This window comes from Panulirus ornatus, chromosome 23 (genome assembly GCF_036320965.1).
Source record: "Panulirus ornatus isolate Po-2019 chromosome 23, ASM3632096v1, whole genome shotgun sequence".
Classification (NCBI taxonomy): domain Eukaryota; kingdom Metazoa; phylum Arthropoda; class Malacostraca; order Decapoda; family Palinuridae; genus Panulirus; species Panulirus ornatus.
In genome coordinates this window covers 16,179,287-16,193,986 of record NC_092246.1, presented here as the reverse complement: position 1 = coordinate 16,193,986, position 14,700 = coordinate 16,179,287, and the positions used below count along the sequence as shown (strand labels likewise).

General features: G+C 41.5%; 1 protein-coding gene across 1 annotated transcript in view; it reads right to left on the bottom strand.

Annotated features, from left to right (window-relative positions):
* Positions 1 to 14,700, bottom strand: part of LOC139756954 (cholesterol transporter ABCA5-like) — a 239,602-nt gene that overhangs the window by 24,854 nt on the left and 200,048 nt on the right. Inside the window, exons 27-28 of the mRNA XM_071676898.1 lie at positions 8,952 to 9,064; positions 2,932 to 3,026 (exon numbers count right to left, since the gene is read on the bottom strand). Of these exons, the coding sequence (XP_071532999.1) occupies positions 2,932 to 3,026; positions 8,952 to 9,064 (208 nt within the window). The remainder of the gene's footprint in view (positions 1 to 2,931; positions 3,027 to 8,951; positions 9,065 to 14,700) is intronic.

The following is a 14,700-nucleotide window of genomic DNA, read 5'->3' as shown; positions in this document are numbered from 1 at the left end:
AAGAGCAGTGTGGTTTCAGAAGTGGTAGAGGATGTATGGATCAGATGTTTGCTTTGAAGAATGTATGTGAGAAATACTTAGAAAAGCAAATGGATTTGTATGTAGCATTTATGGATCTGGAGAAGGCATATGATAGAGTTGATAGAGATGTTCTGTGGAAGGTATTAAGAATACATGGTGTGGGAGGCAAGTTGTTAGAAGCAGTGAAAAGTTTTTATTGAGGATGTAAGGCATGTGTATGTGTAGGAAGAGAGGAAAGTGATTGGTTCTCAGTGAATGTAGGTTTGCGGCAGGGGTGTGTGATGTCTCCATGGTTGTTTAATTTGTTTATGGATGGGGTGGTTAGGGAGGTGAATTTGAGCACTCACTCTTATCCCCTTTGCCTTTATATAATGGCACGATGCAGGCATTCCGCCAATCCTCAGGCACCTCACCATGAATCATACATACATTAAATAACCTTACCAACCAGTCAACAATACAGTCACCCCCCTTTTTTAATAAATTCCACAGCAATACCATCCAACCCTGCTACCTTGCAAGTTTACATCTTCCACAAAGCTTTTACTACCTCTTCTCTGTTTACCAAATAATTTTCCCTAACCCTCTCACTTTGCACACCACCTCGGCCAAAACACCCTATATCTGCCACTCTATCATCAAACACATTCAACAAACCTTCAAAATACTCACTCCATCTCCTTCTCACATCACCACTACTTGTTATCACCTCCACATTAGCCCCCTTCACTGAGGTTCCCATTTGTTCCCTTGTCTTACACACTTTATTTACCTCCTTCCAAAACGTCTTTTTATTCTCCCTAAAATTTAATGATACTCTCTCACCCCAACTCTCATTTGACTTCTTTTTCACCTCTTGCACCTTTCTCTTGACCTCCTGCCTCTTTCTTTTATACATCTCCCACTTATTTGCATTATTTCCCTGCAAAAATCGTCCAAATGTCTCTCTCTTCTCTTTCACTAATAATCTTACTTCTTCATCCCACCATTCACTACCCTTTCTAATCTGCCCACCTCCCACACTTCTCATGCCACAAGAATCTTTTGCGCAAGCTATCACTGCTTCCCTAAATACATCCCATTCCTCCCTCCTTTGTTCTCACCTTTTTCCATTCTGTACTCAGTCTCTCCTGGTACTTCCTCACACAAGTCTCCTTCCCAAGCTCACTTACTCTCCCCACTCTCTTCACCCCAACATTCTCCCTTCTTTTCTGAAAACCTCTACAAATCTTCACCTTCGCCTCCACAAGTTAATGATCAGACATCCCTCCACTTGCACCTCTCAGCACATTAACATCCAAAAGTCTCTCTTTTGCACACCTATCAATTAACACGTAATCCAATAACGCTCTCTGGCCATCTCTCCTACTTACATACGTATCTTTATGTATATCTCTTCTTTTTAAACCAGGTATTCCTAATCACCAGTCCTTTTTCAGCACATAAATCTTCAAGCTCTTCACCATTTCCATTTGCAACACTGAACACCCCATGTATACTAATTATTCCCTCAACTGCCACATTACTCACTTTTGCATTCAAATCACCCACCACTATAACCTGGTCTTGTGCATCAAAACTACTAACACACTCATTCAGCTGCTCCCAAAACACTTGCCTCTCATGATCTTTCTTCTCATGCCCAGGTGCATAAGCACCAATAATCACCCATCTCTCTCCATCCACTTTCAGTTTAACCCATACCAATCTAGAGTTACTTTCTTACCCTCTATCACATACTCCCACCACTCTTGTTTCAGGAGTAGTGCTACTCCTTCCCTTGCTCTTGTCCTCTCACTAACCCCTGACTTTACTCCCCAGACATTCCCAAACCACTCTTCCCCTTTACCCTTGAGCTTCGTTTCATTCAGAGCCAAAACATCCAGGTTCCTTTCTTCAAACATACTACCTATCTCTCCTTTTTTCTCATCTTGGTTACATCCACACACATTTAGACTACACAATCTGAGCCTTCGAGGAGGATGAGCACTCCCTGCGTGACTCCTTCTTCTGTTTCCCCTTTTAGAAAGTTAAAATACAAGGAGGGGAGGGTTTCTAGCCCCCCGCTCCCGTCCCCTTTAGTCGCCTTCTACGACACGTGAGGGATGCGTGGGAAGCATTCTTTCTCCCCTATCCCCAGGGATTATCACTATTATTGCTATCATTATGCTTAATTGCTGTGTCCTGTGTCAGTAAGGTAGCGCCAGGAAACAGACGAAGAATGGCCCATCCACCCATAAACACAAATAAATACAGAATCATCTACAGCTGAACTAGAGGAAACTAAGTGGCTTAATTAGCTGGAAAGCTACCTATACAATGATCATGTCAGATGACAGGGGAAGTTTGAGTTGTGAAAGCTATATCATTGAAAAAACATATGGCATTTTCTGCCACATGAATATGTGGGTTGCAGGAACTCAATCCTAAAACACATGCTCTTTCCCAATATCACATACAACTCTTGAGATTACATAACTCACACAACTCTTCACTCTAAACCACACTTTTCTAATATAATGCATACAAAATACATAGAAGTACATCCAAGCAATGTCTCCCCTAAAGTGAATCAGAACTACACTGATGGTTAAAGATGGCTGAACAGTTCTCGGAACTTGCTTGATTATCATCAACTATTATTTTCCTTTATTTTTAGTGGTACATGCCTCATCTCTTAACATCACTGCTCGTGGACCTACCTCCTTCTCTATCCATTCCTGCGATCTTTATGATCTCAGCTCTAATATTGACTCTGTTATGCACAAACTACTCCCTCACCTCATCTCTGTAATCTAACTGTCCATGGCTGCCTCTTCTCTTCACCATCAAACCTTTAACTAATTATCTTAAAACCACAACTATCCATCCTCCAAAAGATACTGATTACAAAGTGAAACAAAAACTTACCTTAAATGATGCAAGAATTGAGTTCCACAAAAAGCGTTTGGATTTGGGGTCCATTCCAGTTGATGGCTCATCCAAGAGCACTACCTGTGGACTACCTAGAAATTAAGAGATAGAAGGCATGAGAAAAGAGCTTATTAATTCTGTTTGGAAAACAGTTCATAATACTGGTGTTCATAATAGCAATATCATAAGGTCATTGCCCAACTCAAGGTGCAAGGTTCATTTTTAATGCTTGGCCTAATTATAAATGAATGACTCAGGATTGGTCGCTATAACATCTAATATTTACACTGGGATAATTCCACCTTACTAATATCTCCTTAGAAATTTGTCCTATTCAATAATAATTGTTTAATTTATGTTTTTCTTTGCATAAGTACCTCCTTTTCTCTTTAACTGATGTTTTCCTAATGACCTATTAAACAAATATGCCCTTTCAAGTTTGAATACAAAAGATAACTATTCAGTTACCAACTGGGGTTAACTACCTGAGTTGGAGTCAACAGTTTAAAACTTTCCCTCTCCTTTCTAAGTTTTTTGTTATCAAACCTGTCAGAACTACTCTTCTGAAAGTCTGCACCAAGTGACAATTATGATAACATTCAATAAAACAATAGAGGTTAATTTTAATCAAAGCATCCAAGTGACACTAACCACAACTGACAATACATACAACAATGCTCATGTATACAATGTGTCAAATCTATCCTTGAATATGACTATCAAATCTTTCACCTTGTGCAATACTTCAAGGCAACTGTTGTGCAATAAGCCTCACAATGATGCTATGCAAAGCACACTACCATAACCATTAACCTAATCCTCAACACTTTCTACAGTGAAAAAATTTGTTAGTTCTGAAGTTTGATAAACTGTTTCTCCATGGGGCAGTGTCATGCTACCATCAAGAAAATATCTTGGATCCCTAGGGTTAGAAACCTCTAACGTCCTGCCTCTCACCATTTGCTAACCAGATATTTGTAAGCTGCAGTACACTGCTTGGTCCAGGTCTACCATTTTGCCAACCAGCAACACACTCTTAGCAGTGAAGTCATTTTCCCACTAGCTATTATGCTAGTAAACTCACAGTTCTTGGAACATGGAATTCATCCCAGTATTGGTTACTGTCATTGCAGAGAAAAGCTTTTCTTAAGAGAGGGGAATGCAGGGCAGAAAACAGCAAAGATGAAAACTTGCTCATAGAACAATGCCCAGAGAAAAACAATTCTTTTAGCCTTCAAAATTTACATTTCTCTCTCAGGTTGGCATGTCCCATGAGCTTTGACAGCATATCAATATGGAGGAAAAAGATTTGAAAACTTCCTCATTAAAGAGGATAAGGCATACATAAAAACAAAAACAGTTACCTCAAGAATTATCCTGTGGCACAATGGTTGCCATTTGCTTAAAAAGTGGCAACTCCAATAATGCAAAAGGTTGCTCCTTAGCAATGAACATACGGTATCATTTAAAGAATGTGTTAAAAGGAGTTTTAAAGCCTTATCTTTATAATCTCTCAGAAAGGCATGTTTACAGTAGGCAGAAAAGGGGGCAAGTTGTTCTGGGTAAAGATGGGTCTGCAGCAAGGGTGTGTGATGCTGGATTTTTTTTTTTTTTAGGATGAGGTTTTTGGGGTGGAACGCAAATCCATAAGCTGCAAAGGGTAGGGGGCCTGGAAGGAGAGTTACTTACTGTTTGCTAATGATGCTGCACTGGTGACATACATCACACATGACAGCTAGACACTGAGTGTTAATAAATGTGGCCATTTTTGTCTGTTTTCCTGGTGCTACCTCACTGAAGTGGGGGTTGCGATGCTGTTTCCTGTGGGGTGGGGTAGCGCAAGGAATGGATGAAGGCACGTATGAATATGTACATGCATATATACGTGTGTGTGTGTATGTATATGTATGTATATGTGCATATATGGGCATTTATATATATATGTGTGTATATGAGTGGATGGGCCATTCTTCGTCTGTTTCCTGGCGCTACCTCGCTGAAGCAGGGGACAGCAATGCTGTTTTGCTTGTGGGGCGGGGTAGCAACAGGAATGGATGAAGGCAAGCAAGTATGAATATGTATGTACATGTGCATGTGTGTAATGTCTGTGTATGTGGGCATTAATGTACATATATGTGTATATGAGATGATGGGCCATTCTTCATCTGTTTCCTGGCGTTACCTCGCTGATGCGGGAAACTGCAATTATGTATGATAAAATGTGAATAAAATAAAATAGGTGAGTGTTCAAACTACAGAGGCATAAGTTTGTTACAAGAGTAATCCTGGGAAATTATATGGGAGGGTAATGATTAAGAGGGTGAAGGCATGTACAGAGCATCAGATTGGGGAAGAGTAGTGTAGTTTCAGAAGTGGCAGAGGATGTGTGGATCAGGTCTTTGCTTTGAAAAATGTATGTGCGAAATACTTAGAAAAGCAGATGGATTTGTATGTAGTATTTATGGATCTGGGTAGATAGAGATGATTTGTGGAAGATTTTAAGAGTATATGGTGTGGGAGGTAAGTGAAAAGTTTTTACCAAGGATGCAAGGCATGCGCACGAGTAGGAAAAGAGGAGAGTGATTGGTTCCCAGTGAAGGTTGGTCTGTGGCAGGGGTGTGTGATGTCCACATGGTTGTTTAATTTGTATATGGATGGGTTGGTTAGGGAGGTAAATGCAAGAGTTTTGGAGAGGGGCAAGTATGCAGTCTGCTGGGGATGATGGGGCCTAGGAAGCGAGTCAGTTTTTGTTCGCTGATGATAAAGCTTCAGTGGCTGATTCATGAGAGAAACTACAGAAGTTGGTGACTGAGTTTGGAAAAGTGTGTGAAAGGAGAAAGTTGAAAATAAATGTGAATAGGAGCAAGATTATTGGGTTCAGTGGGGTTGAGGGACAAGTTACTGGGATGTAAGTTTGAATGGAGAAAAATTGGAGGAAGTGGGGTTGAGGGACAAGTTACTGGGATGTAAGTTTGAATGGAGAAAAATTGGAGGAAGTGAAGTGTTTCAGATATCTGGGAGTGAGCTTAGCAGCAGATGGAACCATGGAAGCGGAAGTGAGTCATAAGGTGGGGGAGGGAGTGAAGGTTCTGGGAGCAATGAAGAATGTGTGGAAGGAGAGAATGCTGTCTGGGAGAGCAAAAATGAGTGTCTCAAGGAATAGTAGTTCCAACAATTTTATATGGTTGTGAGGCAGGAGCTATAGACAGGGTTGTATGGAGAAGGGTGGATGTGTTGGAAATGAAATGTATGAGGACAATATGTGATGTGAGGTGGTTTGACCGAGTAAGTAATGAAAGGGTAAGTGAGACATGTGGAAATAAAAAGAGTGTGATTGAGAGAGCAGAAGATGGTGTACTGAAAAGGTTTGGACATATGGAGAGAATATGTGAGGACAGATTGACAAAGAGAATATATGTGTCAAAGGTGGAGGGAAGAAGAAGCGGGAGACCAAACTGGAGATGGAAGGATGGAGTTAAAAAGATTTTGAGCAATCGGGGTCTGAACATACAGAAGGGTGAGAGGTGTGCAAGGAATAGAGTGAATTGGAATGATGTGGTTTACCAGGGTTGACGTGCTGTCAATGGACTGAACCAGGGCATGTGAAACGTCTGGGGTAAACCATGGAAAGTTTTGTGGGGCCTGGATGTGGAAAGGGAGCTGTGGTTTCGGTGCATGATACATGACAGCTAGAGACTGAGTGTGAACGAATGTGGCCTTTGTTGTCTTCTCCTAGCGCTACCTCGCGCACATGTGGGGGGGAGGGGGCTGCCATGCCATTTCATGTGTGGCGGGGTGGCGACAGGAATGAATAAGAGCAGACAGTATGAATTATGTACATGTGTATATATGTATATGTCTGTGTGTGTATATATATGTATACTCCTATATGTTCAAGCCCCGATCGCTCAAAATCTTTTTCACTCCATCCTTCTACCTCCAATTTGGTCTCCCACTTCTCCTCATTCCCTCCACCTGACACATATATCCTCTGTCAATCTTTCCACACTCATTCTCTCCATGTGACCAAACCATTTCAATACACCCTCTTCTGCTCTCTCAACCACACTCTTTTTATTACTACACATCTCTCTTACCCTTTCATTACTTACTCGATCAAACCATCTTTTTTTTTTTTCTGCTGTCTCCCGCGTTTGCGAGGTAGCGCAAGGAAACAGACAAAAGAAATGGCCCAACCCACCCCCATACACATGTATATACATACACGTCCACACACGCAAATATACATACCTACACAGCTTTCCATGGTTTACCCCAGACACTTCACATGCCCTGATTCAATCCACTGACAGCACGTCAACCCCGGTATACCACATCGATCCAATTCACTCTATTCCTTGCCCTCCTTTCACCCTCCTGCATGTTCAGGCCCCAATCACACAAAATCTTTTTCACTCCATCTTTCCACCTCCAATTTGGTCTCCCACTTCTCCTCGTTCCCTCCACCTCCGACACATATATCCTCTTGGTCAATCTTTCCTCACTCATTCTCTCCATGTGCCCAAACCATTTCAAAACACCCTCTTCTGCTCTCTCAACCACGCTCTTTTTATTTCCACACATCTCTCTTACCTTTACGTTACTTACTCGATCAAACCACCTCACACCACACATTGTCCTCAAACATCTCATTTCCAGCACATCCACCCTCCTGCACACAACTCTATCCATAGCCCATGCCTCGCAACCATACAACATTGTTGGAACCACTATTCCTTCAAACATACCCATTTTTGCTTTCCGAGATAATGTTCTCGACTTCCACACATTCTTCAAGGCTCCCAGGATTTTTGCCCCCTTCCCCACCCTATGATCCACTTCCGCTTCCATGGTTGCATCCGCCATCTACCACCACATATTGTCCTCAAACATTTCATTTCCAACACATCCACCCTCCCCTGCGCTACCCTATCTATCGCCCATGCCTCACAACCATATAGCATTGTTGGAACCACTATTCCTTCAAACATACTCATTTCTGCTCTACGAGATAACGTTCTTGCCTTCCACACATTCTTCAGTGCTCCCAGAACCTTTGCCCCCTCCCTAACCTATGACTCCCTTCTGCTTCCATGGTTCCATCTGCTGCTAGATCCACTCCCAGATATCAAAAACACTTCACTTCCAGTTTTTCTCCATTCAAACTTAACTCCCAATTAACTTGTCCCTCAACCCTACTGAACCTAATAACCTTGCTCTTATTAACATTTACTCCCACCTTTCTTCTCATATACACATACATAAATGCCTATACATGCACATATACTTATCAACATACACAGACACACACATATATACACATGTATATATTCATACTTGCAGCCTTCATCCATTCCCGTTGCTACCCCACCACACAGAAAATAGCCCCCACCCACCCATCCATCCAAACACACACAGACAGGTAGCACAAGGAAAAGAAAAAAGGCCACATTTTCTCACACTCAATGTGTAATGCACTGAAACCATAGCTCCTTTTCCACACCTAGGCCCCACAGACCTTTCCATGGTTTACCCCACACACTGCACATGCCTAGGTTGTCCATTGACAGCATGTCAACCCTGGTATACCACATCCCTCCAATCCACTCTATTCCTTGCATGCCTTTCACCCTCCTGTATGTTCAAGCCTTGATTGTTTAAATCTTTTTCACTCCATCCTTTCACAAGAGCATCTAGGTACAACTGCATATCTTCATGAATAAATTTCAATAACAAAAAATTATGAAAATCAATAAGTCCTCATTAGAGTCAATTGTCCCAAAGGACCAGGCTACAGTATGCCTGTATCCACAATGCTTTGTGTTTTCAAGTGGTGTTTTGATGACCTTACCTGCATGCAAACCCTTTAGCAGTATCAATATAAAAGAGTTCCCTTAGCTTTGAGGAAATGAGATGATTAGCAAAAAATTTTACCCTTGAAAGAGTAAACCACACATCTTTCAAAATATCTTTATGTGGAGTCCTTTCCTGTACAATCTGAAGTACATGGTGCTTACCTATCATACTAATTATGTAGCTCAATTTGCGTTTGGTGCCTCCAGAGCAATCCTTACTCATTTTCTTTTTATGTTCCTCAATTTCAAGGCCTTTCACATAGGTATCAACCAAACTGTAAATTCACAAATGCATTAAATCTTTAATCATGGCATTCATCCATATATTCAGATAAATTTTCATTTCCAGAGGGTTACAGATCTGTATGACTCAAATGCTGGGTCATGATCATATTAACCATCACTGGCCAAATCAATTAAAAGAATACTCAATACCACTGTGCTCAATCCATGACAGCAAATCAGTGGGCTTCCTTGTGTAGCAGTTTGCTTTTGATATGTGCAGGGTGGTATTAGTCTTGGTATTAGTCTATCACTTATGAAAGGCAAAAGAACATTACTATCAGTTCACATTACCATAAGTGGAAGCTAAAATCTGACTTTTATCAGAAGTAGGATGAAGTCTGCATTGTTCATCAAAAGAGAATTTATGTGAAAATGCACAATCACAAAAGAGGGCAATTTCTACCATAAGAAAGTAATGAATCATTCTTACATAAAAATGATCAATCCAAGTAGATTAGTAGGAAGATATATGTGTATAAATCAAAATCAAGTTTATTAATCAGGCATTACCATGGTTATTACAATCGTTTCAAAGGGACTGTGAAAATATAGATGCATAACATTCTAGTCTTTAGATAACCAAAATAAGACTAATATTGTTGAGGTCTGTAAACAATGTCACATTGAAAATCAAAGCTTATTATCTAATATGACTTCCTAATAGGCATTTTGAAATAATAAAAATGTAGTGAAATGGATATAACCAGGGGTTTCAATTTAAGTTGATCATAGATCTCACGATAAAATGATTTCATCACTAACCACTTTACCTCTCCTTTATCACTCCATTTTTAAATCCATTTTGCTGTTTACTATGTTCATGCCTATCCAAAATATCCACATATATCAATTGTGACCCATTATTCCAAACTCAATTTTGTTATATCCATGGCTTAGCTTGTCCACATGTGAATACGTTAACTTTTTCTCCTGTGCACCTCTGAACATCCAAATATCTTTCTCCATTTTCTTACTGTCAAATATTTCCACCAAACGCTCTCTTAGTAAGAATATTCAAATTTTCTAATTCCCTTCTTCTTTTGACCCTGAGACACTGCTTTATGTAAAACTACAATGTACTAATGAAAACCCAAGTTTCCTATATAGAGTATAGTGAATCAAGGACAGTAAAGGCTAAATTCAGTAATTAGAAAACAGCAAATCATACAACCCAAAGCTCATTCTTCTCTTCCACACACATTCCTCTAGGGTGTTTTCACTTCAAGATCTCAACTCTCATAATTACATCCCTCTTTTCATTTTTTTTTTTTTTGCTTTGTCGCTGTCTCCCGCGTTTGCGAGGTAACGCAAGGAAACAGACGAAAGAAATGGCCCAACCCAACCCCATACACATGTATATACATACACGTTCACACACGCAAATATACATACCTACACAGCTTTCCATGGTTTACCCCAGATGCTTCACATGCCCTGATTCAATCCACTGACAGCATGTCAACCCCGGTATACCATATCGATCCAATTCACTCTATTCCTTGCCCTCCTTTCACCCTCCTGCATGTTCAGGCCCCGATCACACAAAATCTTTTTCACTCCATCTTTCCACCTCCAATTTGGTCTCCCACTTCTCCTCGTTCCCTCCACCTCCAACACATATATCCTCTTGGTCAATCTTGCCTCACTCATTCTCTCCATCTGCCCAAACCATTTCAAAACACCCTCTTCTGCTCTCTCAACCACACTCTTCTGCTCTCTCAACCACACTCTTTTTATTTCCACACATCTCTCTTACCCTTACGTTACTTACTCAATCAAACCACCTCACACCACACATTGTCCTCAAACATCTCATTTCCAGCACATCCACCCTCCTGCGCACAACTCTATCCATAGCCCATGCCTCGCAACCATACAACATTGTTGGAACCACTATTCCTTCAAACATACCCATTTTTGCTTTCCGAGATAATGTTCTCGACTTCCACACATTCTTCAAAGCTCCCAGAATTTTCGCCCCCTCCCCCACCCTATGACCCACTTCCGCTTCCGTGGTTCCATCCGCTGCCAGATCCACTCCCAGATATCTAAAACACTTTACTTCCTCCAGTTTTTCTCCATTCAAACTTACCTTACCTCAACAAACTTATACCTCTGAAATTTGAGCACTCACTCTTATCCCCTCTGCCTTTGTACAATGGCACTATGCACGCATTCCGCCAATCCTCAGGCACCTCACCATGAGTCATACATACATTAAATAACCTTACCAACCAGTCAACAATACAGTCACCCCCTACACATGTATACACATGTATATACATACACATGTATATACATACGACCACACACGCAAAATATACATACCTACAAAGCTTTCCATGGTTTACCCCAGACGCTTCACATGCCCTGATTCAATCCACTGACAGCACGTCAACCCCTGTATACCACATCGCTCCAATTCACTCTATTCCTTGCCCTCCTTTCACCCTCCTGCATGTTCAGGCCCCGATCACACAAAATCTTTTTCACTCCATCTTTCCACCTCCAATTTGGTCTCCCTCTTCTCCTCGTTCCCTCCACCTCCGACACATATATCCTCTTGGTCAATCTTTCCTCACTCATTCTCTCCATGTGCCCAAACCATTTCAAAACACCCTCTTCTGCTCTCTCAACCACGCTCTTTTTATTTCCACACATCTCTCTTACCCTTACGTTACTTACTCGATCAAACCACCTCACACCACACATTGTCCTCAAACATCTCATTTCCAGCACATCCATCCTCCTGCGCACAACTCTATCCATAGCCCACGCCTCGCAACCATACAACATTGTTGGAACCACTATTCCTTCAAACATACCCATTTTTGCTTTCCGAGATAATGTTCTCGACTTCCACACATTCTTCAAGGCTCCCAGAATTTTCGCCCCCTCCCCCACCCTATGATCCACTTCCGCTTCCATGGTTCCATCCGCTGCCAGATCCACTCCCAGATATCTAAAACACTTCACTTCCTCCAGTTTTTCTCCATTCAAACTCACCTCCCAATTGACTTGACTCTCAACCCTACTGTACCTAATAACCTTGATCTTATTCACATTTACTCTCAGCTTTCTTCTTTCACACACTTTACCAAACTCAGTCACCAGCTTCTGCAGTTTCTCACATGAATCAGCCACCAGCGCTGTATCATCCGCGAACAACAACTGACTCACTTCCCAAGCTCTCTCATCCCCAACAGACTTCATACTTGAGTCATACATACATTAAATAACCTTACCAACCAGTCAATAATACAGTCACCCCCCTTTTTTAATAAATTCCACTGCAATACCATCCAAACCTGCTGCCTTGCCGGCTTTCATCTTCCGCAAAGCTTTTACTACCTCTTCTCTGTTTACCAAATCATTTTCCCTAACCCTCTCACTTTGCACACCACCTCGACCAAAACACCCTATATCTGCCACTCTATCATCAAACACATTCAACAAACCTTCAAAATACTCACTCCATCTCTTTCTCACATCACCACTACTTGTTATCACCTCCCCATTTCTGCCCTTCACTGAAGTACCCATTTGCTCCCTTGTCTTACGCACTTTATTTACCTCCTTCCAGATCATCTTTTTATTTTCCCTAAAATTTATGATACTCTCTCACCCCAACTCTCATTTGCCCTCTTTTTCACCTCTTGCACCTTTCTCCTAACCTCCTGTCTCTTTCTTTTATACATCTCCCACTCAATTGCATTTTTTCCCTGCAAAAATCGTCAAAATGCCTCTCTCTTCTCTTTCACTAATAATCTTACTTCTTCATCCCACCACTCACGACCCTTTCTAATCAACCCACCTCCCACTCTTCTCGTGCCACAAGCATCTTTTGTGCAATCCATCACTGATTCCCTAAATACATCCCATTTCTCCCCCACTCCCCTTACTTCCATTGTTCTCACCTTTTTCCATTCTGTACTCAGTCTCTCCTGGTACTTCCTCACACAAGTCTCCTTCCCAAGCTCACTTACTCTCACTACCCTCTTCACCCCAACATTCACTCTTCTTTTCTGAAAACCCATACAAATCTTCACCTTAGTCTCCACAAGATAATGATCAGACATCCCTCCAGTTGCACCTCTCAGCACATTAACATCCAAAAGTCTCTCTTTCGCGCGCCTGTCAATTAACACGTAATCCAATAACGCTCTCTGGCCATCTCTCCTACTTACATACGTATACTTATGTATATCTCTCTTTCTAAACCAGGTATTCCAAATCACCAGTCCTTTTTCCAGCACATAAATCTAAAAGCTATTCACCATTTCCATTTACAACACTGAACACCCCATGTATACCAATTATTCCCTCAACTGCCACATTACTCATCTTTGCATTCAAATCACCCATCACTATAACCCGGTCTCTTTTCATGTGGAAAAGAATTACTTTTAAAAACTTCAAGATCCCTTTTTTTTCATTACCAATTCTGTTTCTTTCATCACTTGTTTTTTATTTATTTATTTATTTATTTATTTTGCTTTGTCGCTGTCTCCCGCGTTAGCGAGGAAGCGCAAGGAAACAGACAAAAGAATGGCCCAACCCACCCACATACACATGTATATACATACACGTCCACACACGCAAATATACATACCTATACATCTCAACGTATACATATATATATATATACACACACAGACATATATATATATATATATATATATATATATATCTTTTTTTTTTTTTTATACTTTGTCGCTGTCTCCCGCGTTTGCGAGGTAGCGCAAGGAAACAGACGAAAGAAATGGCCCAACCCCCCCATACACATGTATATACATACGACCACACACGCAAATATACATACCTACACAGCTTTCCATGGCTTACCCCAGACGCTTCACATGCCTTGATTCAATCCACTGACAGCACGTCAACCCAGGTATACCACATCGCTCCAATTCACTCTATTCCTTGCCCTCCTTTCACCCTCCTGCATGTTCAGGCCCCGATCACACAAAATCTTTTTCACTCCATCTTTCCACCTCCAATTTGGTCTCCCTCTTCTCCTTGTTCCCTCCACCTCCGACACATATATCCTCTTGGTCAATCTTTCCTCACTCATCCTCTCCATGTGCCCAAACCACTTCAAAACACCCTCTTCTGCTCTCTCAACCACGCTCTTTTTATTTCCACACATCTCTCTTACCCTTACGTTACACACTCGATCAAACCACCTCACACCACACATTGTCCTCAAACATCTCATTTCCAGCACATCCATCCTCCTGCGCACAACTCTATCCATAGCCCACGCCTCGCAACCATACAACATTGTTGGAACCACTATTCCTTCAAACATACCCATTTTTGCTTTCCGAGATAATGTTCTCGACTTCCACACATTCTTCAAGGCCCCCAGAATTTTCGCCCCCTCCCCCACCCTATGATCCACTTCCGCTTCCATGGTTCCATCCGCTGCCAGATCCACTCCCAGATATCTAAAACACTTCACTTCCTCCAGTTTTTCTCCATTCAAACTCACCTCCCAATTGACTTGACCCTCAACCATGGAGACATCACACACCCCTGCCGCCAACCTACATTCACTGAGAACCAATCACTTTTCTCTCTTCCTACACGTACACATGCCTTACATCCTCGATAAAAA